The sequence below is a fragment of the Pelmatolapia mariae genome, linkage group LG8, assembly GCF_036321145.2.
Source record: "Pelmatolapia mariae isolate MD_Pm_ZW linkage group LG8, Pm_UMD_F_2, whole genome shotgun sequence".
In the NCBI taxonomy this organism is placed as follows: Eukaryota; Metazoa; Chordata; class Actinopteri; order Cichliformes; family Cichlidae; genus Pelmatolapia; species Pelmatolapia mariae.
In genome coordinates, this window is record NC_086234.1 from 29,666,588 (window position 1) to 29,685,007 (window position 18,420).

General features: G+C 40.0%; 1 protein-coding gene across 6 annotated transcripts in view; it reads right to left on the bottom strand.

The window, feature by feature from the left end:
* The window catches only part of LOC134632897 (ryanodine receptor 2-like), a 274,812-nt gene that overhangs the window by 165,763 nt on the left and 90,629 nt on the right, over window positions 1-18,420 (bottom strand). For all 6 annotated transcript variants that reach the window (XM_063481767.1, XM_063481763.1, XM_063481765.1 and 3 more), the window contains exons 4-12: window positions 16,078-16,152; window positions 15,800-15,878; window positions 13,481-13,593; window positions 10,947-11,046; window positions 6,935-7,031; window positions 3,252-3,326; window positions 1,592-1,748; window positions 1,285-1,449; window positions 172-293 (exon numbers count right to left, since the gene is read on the bottom strand). In XM_063481767.1, the coding sequence (XP_063337837.1) occupies window positions 172-293; window positions 1,285-1,449; window positions 1,592-1,748; window positions 3,252-3,326; window positions 6,935-7,031; window positions 10,947-11,046; window positions 13,481-13,593; window positions 15,800-15,878; window positions 16,078-16,152 (983 nt within the window). The remainder of the gene's footprint in view (window positions 1-171; window positions 294-1,284; window positions 1,450-1,591; window positions 1,749-3,251; window positions 3,327-6,934; window positions 7,032-10,946; window positions 11,047-13,480; window positions 13,594-15,799; window positions 15,879-16,077; window positions 16,153-18,420) is intronic.

Genomic DNA, 18,420 nt, shown 5'->3' on the forward strand with positions numbered 1-18,420 from the left:
CAACTGAGGTAAGATTTAAAGTTAAAAAGTTATAGACCTTCTACATATTAATATTATTCATGTTGATGCTGTTATTCAACCCAGCGATTTCCATTTTCCTCTTTATAATGATGCCACAGTGTCTTACAGGCAAGTGTAACATGCATACTTGAAAATCACTACTCGCTGCACCTGATGAAGCAGTTGAACAGGAAGACAGTACTGCGGATGACCCTTGCAGTGCGGCTCTCTTCGTGCTGTGATCGCGATAGTGTCAGCCCATCGTCCATGTGCCCCTCATGGTGCATGATTGCCTAAATACGAAACAAAGTTTCTCCAGGTTCAGCAGTTTCGCAAATGTATTAAGATTGCTCAGTAACAGAGGAAGTTGCTTTGCAGTTGATGGGTGATGCATTGATTGGATACATGAGGAATCTTCAGAATATTTATAGGAAATTTGCACAAAAACAGTTCCTATAGTGAAAAAAGTAGTCTTTTACAGCATCCAGCAGCTTTTAGAATTAGTGACAGTTCTTTCATTTTCACTAACTATTGCCACAGAGACCCGGGCTAATATGTTAAACATATAAATACTTATATGTTGTTATTATGTGTTGTTAATTTTTCAAGGTTTCCCTCTGCGTTGGCTGTCAGTGGAACCATGTCAACAATGTTTCTTGATGGTATGACACAAGAATTAGAATGATTTCTGAAGTGCAGAGGTGTCTACTCTGCACAGATTCGACCAAATACCACAAAACTGCTTGTACAGCAGCGTAAATGGATAATTGCCAAACACATACTGCAAAGGCAACCCAAGAAAGAAGAAGACAAAGACAGATAGTCTTCATTGGTCAAGTCAGTCACCAAGTCAGCTTCATTTGCAGTTAGTGAAAAACCCACAAATATTTCATTACAATGGTGTTAATAAATTAAGCCTGAAATTTTCACTTCAATTACATTTTAAATGTTAAATTTAAAATCTAATGTGGTTGTGTACAAAAAGTAAAAACTAATAACATTTTTAAAAAATGGTGTCATTGTCCAAATAATGCAGCAGATTCAAAGTATCTGAGGTAAATCCAAAGCTATTGGGTCGGTGAAAACACAGCTCATCCCCCTTTTTAATTGAAAAAACTTTTCCCCATTCTGACTTGCAAGAAGTGCATGAATTTTACGTTCATCTTAATTTTACGTTAATTCTAGCATAATGAAAGGCCACAACCTCACCATGGACCATATTTACAGACACAAGTAGTTATAAAGTTGTAATAGGTGAAGTTATGGTTTGGTGCGGTATGGTACCTTTCTCTGTACTCCACCCATGCGTGCACACTTGGCATCAACAGTCTGGTAAGTAAGCCACAGACAGGTGTCAACATGTTGAATGTAACACACAGAGTCACCATACTTTATGTCAGGAGTCCCCATCCCATCCACGTCCTTCCTCACACCCAGGTCCAGCTTTTCCTGAAGGAGAAACAAAGAGGAATATTCACTTAGACAAGTGAGCCTATAAAAACACAGAGAATTTCCTTCATTCAAAACACAATCATTTCATAGATTATGGCCTTCACAGACAGCACTGCTGCTGATGTCACTAACTCTATACCTTAGAAGACCTGAAGCAGAAGGCTGTAGACTTGACATCAGCTTTCTCTTTGTCCATCAGCAACAGAGACTTGTCTTCTACCATGCTCAGATACTTCCCTGTGGTCACATGTCTCAGTCTGAATGGCTGACCCCAACGGATATGACTCCCACTCCACCTGGACACATTGACAGAAATCCAAAAAAAGTCAAGGAACCTGACTGATTTAATAGTGCATGTTATGAAGAATTACACATACAGAACATCAATGGTTTCAGTGCCTTTAAACCTGCATTATACAGTATTATTTAGTCATTGAACCATAGATCGAATTACTAAATATAACATATAATGTAAACATTTCTTTTTGTACATACATATACATATGTTGAAATAAATTATTACACTTCCAACATGTCAGGTGGTTAAATGATGGGTCCTGTAGGTATTTAATGACAACAAACCACAATGCAGACAGAATTCCTGCTGTGGTGTCCAGCAGCATCTCATAATGACTTAACAGCATTTTTTAGCATCTTCAGATCTTTTTTTTCTGCAGTTTAAAGGTAAAAAATTGCTAAAGCTCACTTTCACCGTGGTTTAACAGCAAGTTGATAAGAGCTGTTAGAAGACACTATGCCCTACAATATACAGAGAGACATACTAGCTGCTACAGAGCACTTGGGTGAGGAAAAGCTGGTAGAGATCAAACCAGAGCAAAAAAGACACTGAACAACGACCAGAATCATGGCCCTGTAGTAGTGGGGTTCCAAGCAAACTTTGAGGCTTGTTCCAAAAGTAAAGTAGGATTTAAAGTTGCCACTGTGATTGACAGGTGTCCCCACACACCTGCTTGTCCACCACTGTGGACAGTTTCTTAGCCACCACCAGTTTGTCTGTATCTGGAAGACCCAGAGGATCTGGGATGATCACTTTTTGACCTCTGGACTTCCAGGCCACATTCAGCACAGATGTTCCTGGATACAACGCCAGCCACTTTTATGGCATTATGGCGTTACATGTATGTCCTGCTTGCTAGCATCTTGCACCCTGCAGTCATGTGTTGGATTGTCTCAGGGGCATCTTTGCATAGCCTGCACCTGCGTATAATTTAAGTTCATATGTGTGCAAAGGCAGACCAGCGAATACTTTTGGCAAAGTCTTCCCTGCCATTCTTGAGTTCCTCATACACTACCACAGTTTCTCACTTAGCTCCCTATCATATGCTTTGTCTGGATCCACAAAGAGAACGTGTAATTCCATCTGACCTTCTCCACACTTCTCTATCTACACTCTCAAAGCTAATACCCCATCTGTAGTGCTCTTTCTCGGCTCGCAACCATATTGCTGCTCACTGATCGTCACCTCTCTTCTTAACCTAGTTTCAACAGCTCTTTCACATGCATTGATCTTATGGCTCACCAGTACATCCTCTCACTCTCCAAAACTGTGTTGAACAGTCTGGTTAAAAAGTTTACTTCCCTCTCGCCCACACGTCTCCATGCTGCCACAGGTATGTCATCTGAATCAACTACCCTCACTTCCTTCTTACTAAGCCTCTGCACTTCCTGATTCACTAACTGCCCTCAATCCATCTCTCTCTCTCTTATTTTCTACATTCATCAGTTCCTTAAATACTGTTTTCATGTATGCAGAGCACATGTATGTTGTTTATACTCACACGACTCGCAGTGTCTCCAGCCTCCACAGTGACCTGGCATGACAGGACACTGCTCCGCCTTCGTAATGCACTGTCCTGGAGATACGAATGACAGAATTGCAAATCTGTTTTGACAAATCTCCCAACAGCGCTGTTATATTTGCAAAGAAGATTCATAAGTATTTAACCTGATTATACATAATATAATCATAATAAACCCCAGCAGTTAGTCAGATGGGAGCACAGTCACTTTGAGCCTCATTGTTTAACAGCTTGGCAGTCTCCTTTGGGAACTTCTTAAAACTATAATTATTAATAGTCTTATTCATCTCAGTCAAATCTCTGTCAGTAAAGGGACTTGTTACATTCTGTCCCTCCAGGCAGAACCAGACAAACTGAATATTGTATGTGTAATGGCCCCAACTGGTGGGTGAAGAAAGCTGAAGGTACGCAGAACAAAAATGTTGACTGGAGAGGCGTCTTTGGAAATAAGACTTGGAAACTACGTGTGTTCTTTTAGAGTCATCCAGTGGAATATAGCACAGCATTAGTTCAGCTTACCATCATCCCTATATAATGGCCCAGTCACGCTAGACTACTGGGAGAAAAATAGTGGCTTCCCAGCATCGATTTGGGTTTTTGTTTGTCTGTTAGTTTGTTTTTTGCTGTGAAAGTAGCAGTTCCAGTCATTCCAACTGCTTGCCCAGACGTTAACCAGGCAACACCCTCAACCTCTGTGACCAGTTTTACTCACAAGGTAGTTGCACTGGTGGATCTGTGGAGCTTGGATTGACTGCAATCACTTCCAGACAGGTTGGTAAAACGTTGAAAATAACTGCTGTCAAATGTATAAACACAGATTACCAACATGATGCAGTCAGTCTGAGTCTCTGCTGATGAGCACAACTCAACAACTATTTCACTATTGGTGAAGCAATTTTTTAATTTCTGCTTCCAAACTAAAGCTTTTGCCTGGACTTTGAATGTACAGTGCTGTCTGCATTTTCTTAGACTTACATGTTTCAAATAATCCAACAGTTTTAATATTAGACAACGATAACCTTATATTGTTTCTCTTGCAAATAAATTCACTTAACTACATATGCTAATATAATAAATGTATAAGACTATATGCTTATACAACTTTTGTTATAAAGAACTTAGATATTAATGTAGTTATTAGCAGTGTTGGGTAAGTTACTTTAAATTAGTAACTTAGTTACATTACTAGTTACTTCTCTAAAAAAGTAACTCAGTTACTTCAAGTTACTCGTTACTTTCAAAGTAACTAGTTACTAGGGAAAGTAACTTTGGTTTTACTCAGAATTCTCTTGTTAATGTGTTGCTTCCGTAACTGGATACCCAGCAAGATTGCCAGTCTTCTAGCTTGCTTACTTGCCACAAGTGCACTGTGCCACCTACCAATAGAAAGGAAAAAATAATGTGCACATTTCCACGAGAGAAATCCCACGCCTGGACCGTCGTTGACCGCCGCATGATTCTAGCCTGCTTTTTACATCCAACACAAAAACTGCAGTCGTGGTGCTTTCGACTGTACTCAGAACTCGGAAATTCTGCCTTCTGAATAGGAAGATGTAGGTAACACCAGACTGCAGATGAGCTGCATACAGGGCTGGACTGGGACAAAAAAATCGTCCCGGGCATTTTGACTAGAGACCGGCCCGCCATTATAGGAAAAATCATAAAGCCTTTGAATGAAAACAAACACTGTTGTGACAGTGATGTACACTGTTCTGATGGTATATATGTATCAATCTATCAATTGTTTGTTGTAAGACTCAGATAATTATTTTTTTAAAAGCGAGACATTTTAAATGAGAATAATAAAGAAAAGTATTTCCTTGTGCCCCCCTTTCCCTGTTAATGCCCTACCTGGCCCCCTGGCAAAACTTTGCTAGACCCGCCCCTGCACAGTTACCAGCTGCCAGCTACATAGAAAAGGATCCTGGTGTTATTTGTCTCTCAGAAACAGTTCATAACTTCAACTCATTCATGTCACCTAAAAGGTAAACCTGTTTCTCCATCACCTGTTCAGCTCTGATGATTCAGTAAGGACATCTCCTGCTTTCATCTTCATGTTTCCCTCTCACCAGATAACCAAACTGATATCATGACCAGCAGCTTTACAGCTGTGGCTCCAGCAAACATCAGCTGATACTAGAAATTAATATTAAATAAATTCTAACAACAGCTGATCAAGCTTAAACGTGCTGCTGTTGTTTAGCACAACATCCGCTGGTTTCCTCTTTCTGGCGCAAAGTGGGCGATAAACAAACAAGAGAGAAAAGCCGATCAGCTGATCATTGATCAGTTTCGTGATTGAAGTAGAAACGGGAGAGAATGAGAGAAGAAGAGGCAGCTGTGCAGCTCCAGCTTTGTGTCCTTTTCATTCTAGCTGAAGTCCGGGACAAACTGTTCCTTTTCACCTCAGTACGAAACGCGTAATATTTTCTCTGAATACCAGACGATTCTGTTTTTTAGGGGACGGTTGGAAACTCTAATAATTAACCGTATGAACAAAATAAAGTTCAACATCAGTAACATAGCACCCACCCAGCTGTATAGAAACTCCGTCATGCTAGCTAGCACGCAGTACGAAAATGTCAGCACAACAAAAATAAACTCCACCTAAACTTGGTTTATATCTGACCCAGATAGACTGCAGGTCATAACTTCTTACCTGAAGTTCAGTTCACCTGACACTCAGACCGGCGGCTGCTTCGGGTCTCTCCTCTTGCCTCCCTTTTCCTTCATCCACCTGCTGCTTCCACCACTTGCTAATGTTACTGAATCTGTGGAACCTCCGCGATATCCACCACACGAAGTAACGAATAACGAGCCTATCTAAATCCCAGTAACGAGTAACGCGTTCCTGGTTTTGGCATAATAACTAGTTACCGTGCTCGTTACCACAATAATAACGTAGTTACTGTAACGCGTTACTTAATAACGCGTTAGTCCCAACACTGGTTATTAGTCAGTTATCATAGTTATAAATAGAAAGCCCAGAGTATTTTATGAGACTGATTAAACAAATAAATTATCAAAAATTTCCCATTAATTACACTCCCCAAATTACTTTTTAATGGATTGAGGTCATATTAATTGTTTGATCTATTTCCCTCATTTTTTTATTCATAAATAATATACAGAGTCATCATATTATTTATTGGTGCAAATGAAACCTATTAATATTGGCAATGAGTCTTAATCCCTACATTCCTTATGTAATCCCTCTTCTTTAGCTTCCTTATGTTTTCTAAGTGTTGATCCTTGTAAAAAATAGTTAGAAATTTCAACTATATTGGAACTACACTGTACAGCCATTGACGGTATGCTAAATTGGGGTAATGTGCATTTCTCTTTTTTCTCCTCTTGATCCAGCTGTATCTGAGAAGCTGCACTTTGGGCACCGGTTCAGCTCACTGAGCCGAGCAGGCGACCATACGCCACATGGCTGAGAGTGGGTTCCAATCCACTCTCTCTCTTGCACAGACAGCATCATAGCATATGTCATCTCAAGGTAACTTATACAGGAAGGTTAAGACTCTGTGTGTGTGTGTGTGTGTGTGTGTGTGTGTGTGTGTGTGTGTGTGTGTGTGTGTGTGTGTGTGTGTGTGTGTGTGTGTGTGCATAAACTGAATTATTTCAGAGTTGTAGCAGCACTAAGCATTGCACCTTACCGCCTTTGCTCGTCTCCATGCTCCCCAGAAGGAACTGTTAGGCACTCGTCCATGTGACCGTGAAGTAGGCGCAGAACATCTCCTCCAATAAGGAAGCCTAAAAGAAAGCAAAGGGTGAGGATTTTTGTTTTTTTATTAAATGAATGGAAATAAAAGGGGCAGATAGGAGGGCAGATCAGAGGGTGAAACTTGATACATAATTCTCCAGAGAAATGACAAAAAAGCAGCAGTACACCTGCTATCTTACATGCGTTGCTATTTTTGAAACTCATTTGAGTATTCGGATGAACCTGACGTGGGAAGACAGCAACTGATCTTTATATTTCTGAAACACACCTGTTCAGATATATAAAGATCATTAGAAATACTTGTCCAAATGAAAAACAGCTATGTTTCAAACAATGGCACTCAAAACATCAGCTTCGGTGAAAAAGTGAGTCATGAACTATTTCTGGACGTCCCACAAAAATGAGAATTTGCTTACAGATACAAAATTGTGAAAAGCTCCACAGCATTTTGTATAGAGGTGTTATACTGTACAAAGATGACTGACTTTACTGCACCCTACTTGGTAAAATCTAGACAGAGAGAATTATTAAGAAAGGTTTTCAGTCTGTTTGTGGATCTACTCAGTAATAGATGTAATAGAGGTCAGCAAGCACCTTGTTCCAAAGAACAGGACCACAATAACAGAAAGCACTCTCAGCAGACTGAGATCTGATTCTGGGAACAGTTAAAAGACCTGAACTTGATGACCTGAGAGGTCTGACTGGGCTGTAGACAGTGAGCAAATCAGAGATGTACTGGGGCGGGGGGACTAATAGAACTAATAGAAGAATTTTAAAGGTAATTCTATATTGCCCAGGAGCCAAATGAATAGAATTGAATGAGCTGAAGACGTCCTACTAATGATTTGGGGAGTGCTGCAAACAGAGCCTTGTAATAAGCTATCCTAATAATCTAACCAGTAGCTGCCTCGTCCTGAGCCTGGTTCTTCCTGTTAAAAGGGAGTTTTTCATTCAGACTGTCACCTAGTGCTTGCTCACAGGGGGTCATCTGCTCGTTGGGGCTTTCTCTGTAATATTGTAAGTTCTTTACCTCAAAATATAAAACTCCTTGAGGCAGCTGGTGTTATGATTTGGTGCTTTATAAATAAAGCTCAATTGAATTGAACTAGACCTAATCTACTCAATATGAACAGGATCCACTTTCTCAGAGTCATTTTGAAGATAACAACCCATGTTCCTCTCTGGAGGATCCATCGGAGTATGAATGTTAGACAGCAGAAAGAAAAAGTGCTTGTTTTAGGCATGTTGTATAAAGAACTATGAGTATGTAAATTAGAAAAGCGTTATAGAAGAACCAGTCCATTTACAATTAAATAAACCAAGGACTGACCCTGGAGAAACTCTGATTGAATTTTCATTTGTGAAGATTTTAATCTGCTAACTAAAGCACATTTTCTACCCTTTGATTTGATGGGAGCCAATCAAGAACCTGACCTGTTAAACCAACAGTGTCACAAAGCCTTTGAATTAGGTTGTCATGGTCAACAGTGTTGAAAGCAGCAGAGACATCAGGAAGAACTGAAACTCTCTGTGAATCACTGTTGATCCTCCTGTTCATCAGTAATAACTGTTTAGTAAGAGCTGTTTCTGTGTTATGATGAGCTCTGAATCATGACTGCTACTTATCATTAAGACTGTGAGTTGAAACGATTTTCCAAATACTTTGCTGAGGAGTAAAAGATTAGACATAGGTCTGTAATTATTAATTACCAATAGATTAAAGTACCAATAGATTACAGTACATATAAGTGACACAGGGAACCTGCCAGACTGTAGAGAGCTGTTGATAATATTTACTAAATGGTTTATAAAAAGTGAGATACAGATCTGAACAGTTTGGTGGGGACGGGGTAAAGTAAAGAAGATTTGCTGAAGATTTGCCAAATAGAAGGCCATGTTTTAAACTGCAGGGCGTGACACGGGTATTAGTGGATTGACAGGGTTTAATGTGAACAACATCACAGGATCTTTGAGGTCTGCTGGCTTCCTGTTGGTGACTGATCCACTGTTATTGCTTTAACATGAGCACAGTAAGTAATATACTGATGTATTAGTAACTGTAGATGTTGAGGAGTTATGTGATCATGAAGTCCCAATATGGGAATTAGGGAATTATAGGAATAATGTTTTTTATCCAGGGTATAAGCTAGGGATAGGAATACTGATAAGAATTTAGCAATTACATTAGTAGTGCAGTACGCTATTTTCCTCCTCACCACACAAACTGGAATCAGGTTCTTTACAAGAACCAGTTCTCAGTTCCCATCCGTAGTCTCAGCTCCACAGGATAAGCAGCTGGAATAAGTGCGGGTCGATTAGGACTGGCATAAGGACCCTGATGATAGTAGCTGGACTGCTCAGACTGAATAGGTGGTAAAGAAGTGATTTAACCTGCTGAAATGGGAATCCCAGAGTGGACAATAGGAGATGTTTGAGAACAGACGTTTTAGTTTAAGTTCGTTTGAATGTTTGTATCTGAATAGCTAACTGAGTTCTCAGAACAGACTGAAATTGTCAGTGAAGGAGAGGTTGTGTGCAGTGCAGACTGATGAGAGCCATGTCTCCAGTGACCCAGCTGTCACCCTCTATGACAGCTCTCCGAGCCTGGGCCACGAGTCCTCATCGTGCATGGTGGTCACCATGGCTACCTCCAGATGTGTGTTTGCTGAGGTTCTGAGCCATGGAAATGTGGTGTTGTTGGGATTGCAGGAGGTGTCAGCAGCCAGGGAGTCCACCAGCAGTCTCTCCTGGATTTGTTGGAGGGGAGAAATTTGACTTTCCAGAGTAGCCAGAAGGCAAGATGGTAGCAGATCTCTGAGGTGGAATCCGTCTGTAGCTATTTACCATTGGGTGCCATAGGGTGGCCAAAGGGGGAATCCACAGAGTAGAAGACTACACACTGACAATAAACTGAAATGGGTTAAAAACACCACTGCACTCTACTCTTTTAATATCTGTTGGACGGACAATGCTCAGGACTGTCTACGAGTCTGTTGTGGCCAGTGCCATCCTCTGTGCTGCTGTATGCTGGAGAAGCAGGTTGGGGGTTGTGGATGCCAACAGACTCAATAAACTGATCCCCAAACCAAGTAACATTGTGGGAATGGAGCTGGACTCTCTTAAGGTGGTGTTGGAGAGTCCAAGATAAGGACAATACCTCCCACCGACTCCATGACGTGCTGGCCAGTCGCAGGAGCATGCTCAGTGAGAGACTGAGATTACCAAAATGCACCACTGAACAAGACAGGAAGTCATTCCTGTACAACTCCTCCATCTAAAGCAGTAACAGTACAGTATGATAAAAAGCGCACCTCCATGTCGACCATTTATATTTAATTTGTGTAATATACAGGGATATTTATAATGAGAGCTATTTGTATCTATTAGAGTCATTTTGTTATCATTTCCAACTGGTAATATATTGTTTTATTTAATTTAGGTAGTTACTGTTCTTACTGTCTGGGAGTAACTGTGACTACATAATTGGACAGCGGTCATCCAGGTAATATCCCGCAGCTATACGGTGGAAATAAAGCATTTTGACTCTTGCTATCGCTGTCTGTTTAAGAATGCAAGATGTAAAAACTTCTTAAGTTGTTGAAAAGATGACAATATTTATTTTCAGTGCAACTAAACTTTAATAAACTGTCTTCTACAGCAAAAACCTGATAAGTCCAACTATGACAGGCTCGTATATAAACCAATTGTTACAACACATGAACTGTGCATGGATGGGGTTTATGCTATATACTGAGAATACAGATTATTTAAGGGTCAGATTATTGTTCAATTTATTTTTGGTTGTTGTAGAAATATTTTATATTTTATATTCTTGGTGTTTATTTACTTTATTATTGCCCAGAATAAACACGTATATTTGTGAACAGAGGTAAAACTGCAAAAAAGGAAGAAAAAAGAAGAGAGAGAGAAAGAGATAAGGATACCTTGTGCTACTTCACTCCCAGAACAGATGGGAGCTACACTCCACAGTGTCTGCTGGAAGGCTGCATCGACATGGAGACTGCCATTACCATAGGACAGGTGCTACAGGAAACAGACGTGAGTCATGTTTGAACTATTTACTGACGCACCACACTGAAATATATACAGAAAGTGTTTCCAAATCAGAAACACCATTTAGACAGTAGGAAAAGCAAATCAGTCCTGATGCATAAGATTATGTGATTATTCAGATACTTTCACAGTACAGGATTAGAGGTACAGTTTTATATTCTATAAACTAAGTGTTTTAAATATATAGAGAGGGAAAAGGAAAACAGAGCCAATGGAGAGCAAGATGCTGCAGAATGATTTCGGGAAAGTAGGGCCGAGTCACACAGGCATAGAGACTCTTCAGCTTTCATCTGGCACCCACGGGTCCCAAAGGAAACATTTCCCAACTGTGTTGAGATTTTGTGACATGATCACATTATTTGTGCAGTTTTCTCAGTTGTCACATCATATTACAATCCAATCCATAACTTTAATAATAAATGATGAATATAACAAATACTATACATTTAATAAAATATAATAGATAATTATAATATAACTAACCAAGTAGTTTTGTTGCCTAAACCTCAAAAAAGACCCAATGAAATAGTGAATAAAATTGGAAAGTGTTTGCAGTCTCTTGTGATTGTATGCCAATGCCACACAAGCTTATACTCTTTTTAAAACTAGTGTTATAAACACCAGTTACATCTTTACAATAACTGTGCAGATAACGGTCTGTAAACCAGTTATTAACCAGAGTATAAACACTGTTATCTTATTGTTTTTCTACAGTAAATGTATTTATAAAGGTGCTACTGACATGGAATTATCACCAGATGTTGGCAACAACCCATCCAATACAAAGATGCAAAGAAGATGTTCATGAATTAAATTTTGTGTAATAACGAGAAATGACATGGGCAAAACGTATTGAACACATGAAGAAAGGGAGGCACAAAATGGCATGGAAACTCTGACACCTGCTGAAATCTATCAGTAATTAAACAGCAATCCTGCCACTTGGTGCAAATTAATGTCAGCTGGTTCCAGCTGATGGCCTATAAAGAGGTGTCTCATTACCAAGGTGCGATCGTGGCTCAAGAATTGGCCGTTCGTCTTGTAAACCGGAAGGTTGCCGGTTCGAGCCCCGGCTCCGACAGTCTCGGTCGTTGTGTCCTTGGGCAAGAAGCTTCACCCGTTGCCTACTGGTGGTGGTCAGAGGGCCCGGTGGCGCCAGTGTCCGGGAGCCTCACCTCTGTCAGTGCGCCCCAGGGTGGCTGTGGCTACAATGTAGCTTGTAGTGTGTGAATGTGTGGATGACTGAATGTAGTGTAAAGCGCTTTGGGGTCCATAGGGACTAAGTAAAGCGCTATACAAATACAGGTGTCATACATGAAACATCTCATGATGGGTAAAACCAGTGAGCTCTCTCAAGACCTTTGTAACCTTATAGTGAGGGCACTGGTTACAGAAGAATTTCTAAATTGCTGAAGGTTTCAGTCACCACTGTTGGGGCCATTCAGTGAGTGAAAACAACATCATTTCACCTGAGAGGGGTCACAACCAGGTTCTCACGGCAACATTTCAGACAGAGGAGAGAAAAGAACTATTATAAGAGTTGTCCAAGATCCACGGACCACTTGTGGAGAGCTACAGAAAGCCCTGGAATCAGCAGGTACAACTGTTTCAAAGAAAACAAAAACCGCCATGGCCGGTATGCACACTCACCACGCAAGACTCCATTGCTGAAAACAAAACATGTTGAAGTGCGTTTCAAGTTTGCTGAACAACATTTAGACAAGTGTGTGAAATACTGGGAGAATATAGTTTGGTCAGATGAGACCAAAGTTGAACTCTTTGGATGCCATAACACACACCATGTTTGGAAATCACAGGCCCTCAGCCCAGAAACACCATACCACGTTTGGAGGTGGGAACATCATGGTATGGGGCAGTTCTTCCTCATATGGCACTAGCATGCTTCATATAACTGAAGGAGACATTCTTGATTAAAAAAAGAAAATCTGCTGCCATCTACCAGGATGATGAACATTAAATAAGGATGGATGTTTCACACAGGACAATGAGATGGTGATGCTGCTAGAATCCAATCACCTGACCTGAATCCAGCTGAAAATCTACGGAAAGAACTAAAGACTGTGTCTTTTTTTATTATTACACAAAACTTAATTTATTGACATCTATGGTTTGATTTCTCTTGGCATGTACAGATTGGATGGGATGTGACTGACTTCTGCTGAGAATTTCTGCCAATAGCACTTTTAGAAATATATTTTTTTAGAAAATAGGTGACGTCTTCAATATTTATTTTGTAAATGTTTATTTTTGTAATATTTATTTTTGTAATTTGTAAATCCTACTAGTACTAGGACACATCTTGCCACGTGAAGAAAGAAAGCAAGCAACATCGAGATCTGAGTTCGTCTTTGCTGGCATGTTCCCACACACAGCTGCTACTGACCAGATATCTTTCAGAGGAGACGCTGACCAGGATGAGATCATCTCCCACTCTAACCTTTTCTCCCTCTGAGCGTTGCTTTGATGCTGGATGGATGGTCCACCAGCACGCCTCGCCTACACACAAACACACAGACACACACACACACACACACATCATCAGTATTACAGGAGATAAAGCAGCGATATGTCCATGAAAAACAAACTTGTGTAACAGCGTCCATTTCTTTGGTGGGTGTGCACCACTTTGGTTCAACCCTGAAACTGTGTTGTAATTTCCATCACTTTTAAAAAGAGAGATCAACAATAAGGCAGACAGTAGACCTCAGTGTGGTGCATTATGTTTCTCCACAGTAGCTTTCATTTATCAGCAGTCAGACTCTATAATAACACTGAGTTTTATTCCAGTAATGATGTCAAAAAGCAAACAGCAGCATGACACACAAAACAGACGTTTTGCTGAACTTGTTCTCGCTAATACAGCTATTCACCTGGGGGGAAGGTGTGTGTGTGTGTGTGTGTGGGGGGGGGGGGGGGGGGGTGTATATGACATATAACATATAACAACTTTATTTTGTTGAAGCTAGTTGATGTTTACACCAATGTTCCCTCTAATTTTTCATGTGTCTGAGCGAACACACAAACTCTGTGAGCGATCCCTTGGACCACTGTGAGCGACATCAGACGTGTGCACTGTGGTCACACCAGCATCTAATCCATCCAAGTTACATGGTTTATTAAAATAATCAAATTACAGCATTTACATTTCTGTTAGACTACTTTTAAACTGCTTTAGCCCACTTATAAATGAAAATGTAAAAAGAATCTAACCATTGGCCTGTGTAGCATGTTAACACTATTGGAAGTAAAAATAACTTGAACTCCAATTTCGAAAACACAACTTTCTTTCTTTCTTTTTTTTATTAAGCTCTGACTTGTATTATGAGTCTGTGGTCTGGGAGAGAGTCCTGTAACTCTCTGTCTGCAAAATACAGTATATAAAGACCAATGCTGGGCAATTAATTATATAGTTACTCCTCAAAAAAGTAACTCAGTTTGGCAAACAACAAAGATTTTTGCAGTTATTTATTTTTTTAAATGCAGCCAAGACGTTTTTAAATAAACATTTCAAACTATTTACAGAACAATCAGCTGTTCTGCATCAAATTTGATGTCACACAAATCATTTGTGCCACTCCAAAAAATAATTTCTGTCCACTATGAGATAAAGAAGAACAACAGCCTGATACCTGCAGGCCAGACAACAGGAGATGTATCACTCCTGTAACACCTGTAACATTCAGCAGTCGCCTCACTGTTCTGACACACACAAGAAAACTATTGACTACACTACACACTAACTACACAAGATTTGCGCTAAACGTCTCAAATCTCTCACGTCTCAAAACACCGCCGTCACTCCTAAAACTTCCTCCCGTGCCTTAACAACTAGATGTCATGTTGCCATATCATTTTTTGATTGGTCGACATGGTACTTTTTTTGGACGAATAGGAAAGGGAGAGACAACGACAGTATTCAGGAAGAAAACCAAACTTTGCAGATATTTTTATCATAACTCTGGTTTTACGTGGCCTATCAACACAATTTAAAAACTGGTATAAAGTCCACACTTTTTCCGTCAATTGTTCCGTCTGTCCTGCTCACATCTCCAATGGTTGTACACGTTGTCATTAACGTGGCTTCACTCCACATCAGCCACGCCGCTTTGTTAGCTAAAACACCGGTGTCGGCACATAAGGACGCTGTCATAGCCTGTCAACGACGTTGATTGGCTGCGTATATACGAATGTGAATCGCATTATTGGCTGGACTATGGGATAAGGTGGCATCGTTCTAATCCCATACGGGAGCAGCCAGTCACTTACTGACTAACACTGCAAAACACAATTGTTAAAGTTTTAATTTTAATTTCAATTCAGGTTAGATTTTTTTTGTGCGCAACGCAGATTTTCTGTGCGCAGAGACCGTGCCAGCAGTGCGCAATTGCGCACGTGCGCAGCTTAGAGGGAACATTGGTTTACACTCTGTGTAACACTCCTTTATCCAAAATTCACAACTGGTGAATTTTTGAAGAAAGTCAACTTTTTGGATTATATGCAAATATTTTCACTTGGGCCAGGCTGGATATTTTACAGTGTTACACAACAAGCACTATCTGAAGTGTTTTTATTTATTATTGTTTTCCATTGTTTTAGCTTGTAAATGAGACACGCTCGTTTCAGCTTTGCCTTAAGTTTGAAATAGTTCAAAGTTAGGAACCGGTTTAGCGGTGGTGCAGATTTTTGTACAAAACATAAGTACCTGTGGTATCCTCCTGCAGCCCCACGTCAAAAGCCAGTTTGTCTGTGGATGAACGCGAGGTGGACAGGCAGCACAGGTACTAAACAGAGAAACACAAATAAATAAAATGACAGTACATTCACTGAACCTCTAGAACTGTGCGTGAACATTTAAATATTGTGCCTTAGCAGAGGGATGAATGAAAGGCTTTTCTTTTTCTTATTCCCAACAATGTTACAATATTCATGATAAAAGGATCTTTTTGCAGTATGTTTTTGGATGTAGTCTGTGTCACTGACCATTCCACTGTAGGAGTGTCGCAGGAGCACAGCGTGTCCATACAGTAGAGTCCTATGACCTCCTCCCTGGGCCATCTGAGAGAATTATTGAAAGACAACAACACAGAACGTTAAAAAGACAAACAGCATTGAAGCACACATGTCAATAAACAGTAGAGCTAAAGCTGGCAATACAATAGCCACAGGCAGAAATAAAATTTTGGCTTTATATAAAGCAAACAAGATGTTTCATCATAGCAGCTTAGAGGTACCCTTTGTAGAAGTGTAATCATTGCTACGTCACTGCCATCTTTCCATCCTTAGCTGATGGCATAATTACAATATTCTATTGATTTCAAATGAAACAATGACTTGGGCACTGAGCCGATGGACTCACTGCTAACACCTGCTTCAGATTCAGAGTGTCTTCTCTGGTCTAACAGTTAAATCACTGCTTAGAATATGACATGTGGGGGGTTTCGCTCGACACTTGAGCAGGCAACCACATCCCACATGTCTGGGCCGCAGTGCACAGCTCTGAGTCTGACCCATGACTTATCTTCCATGCAACCCTCCACTAGCCAATAGATGCAAAAATTATCAAATTATTTTGAAAAAAGAAATTCTCCTTATAACAAGAACGTTTCATTATATTTTGTTCACTGCTATTGTTCTCAATTTTTTGTGATTTTTTAAGGCTATATCAAAAAGCCACAGTAATAAAACTATATGCCTGATATTGTGAAGTCCACAAAAGTAGCTCAGACTACTCAGGGCCTGAGAGCTGTTGGATTTTGACCAGGCACCCTCAGTACAGGAAGGACTGGAGCCGGCTCTCTGTTTAAAAAGTCCAAGTCTTTGACCCCATGCGTATTATCCAGTAGGCAAACAGAGCTTGGATGGAGCCGGGGAGGAGACCTGCCAAGCTCTAACTGCTTCCTGCAGATGTCAAACTTGCTTCATCTGAAAGCGTGCTTGCCAGGGTGGGCCTCCGATCAAGCCCTCCCCTCAGTCACACCCATTATCAGCAGCTCACCTCTAAATCTGTGCACTTGGTAACTAACCGGGTATCATTAGTGACGACCATCATTCAAAAGGTAGGCCACTACCCTTTGAATGATGTAATAATAATAATACAGGTCATCATGTACACTTGTATTCCATGTAGATATACTCCAAATACTTGGAAGATTTAATGCAATGTGGCAAAAATGACCAGAGAAAAATATAAGATCAATTTGTGGTTCCACAGTGTTCGGGTGGTGGTTGCTCCTCTTGCACTTCTTGCTGTAATTTCTAACAGTGGACTCCAGAGCTGGATCTTCAGATGGTGTTTACGCCTCATCGCAAAGAAAATTTTAAGTCACACCCTGCTGCTTCTCTCTCTGTGACGTTTCACACACATGATTTAAAGCAAAATGCAAAAAATCAAAACCACTCCATCACAATGGTTATGTGTTATTCTTTTCTATATTGTACTTTAACGTGATCTCACACGAGTATTCATTTCAACATGATTTCTCATTACTTCTTCTCATCTTTCACAAATGAATATCATGACTCTTTATCACTATCAATCATAACATAATCACTATAGTAAAAACTTTTTTTACTAAATCATAGATCAGACACTAAATATCTGCTTAGTCATCCTGACCAAGCACTAAAGGATTTCCTCTCTCATCTGGGTGGATTCTTTAATGGCTCAAACAATCCCAGCACAGAAGTCAAATATACACACCAAATCACAGTAAAAGGTCAGGATTCAGGTATTCGAACCATTTCATTCTCATTCCCTTTTAACTTTATTGATTACATTTTGATTAGATCTATTTTTGATTATATTCTGATTAAATTTAGGCATAATCAACTATTAGTATTCTATGTATTTTAATTAAAAGGAGATATGTTCATGCGGGACTGAGCTAGTGATTGAAGATACATAGCCTAAAATGAATGAAACATGAAGTATAATGATGTATAATGAAGGATACTCATTATGAATGTTTAAATGTGTTAGAATTATTGACAAGTCAAATACAACACAGAAAAGAAGAAATGTTATTAAGTGATTTAAAGGTCAGAGAGAGAGAGGGGTGTAGCTGAGTATCAGGTGATTAAATGTCAACAACTGTGACAGGACGTCACAATAGGTGTGAGGCCAGATAGCATCTCTAAAGATGTGATCACTACCTGGTTTTGTATTTTATTTATTTTTTGCTTCTTCTCTGCTCATTTTTGTTGTGTTAGATTATAATTTCTAGAGGATTTGGATTTCCACTGTTTTTCTGCTGGATTATAAGTTTGGGAACATTTGGATTTTCGCTGTATTCCCGGGGGATTGGATTTCCAAGGGATGCTGCT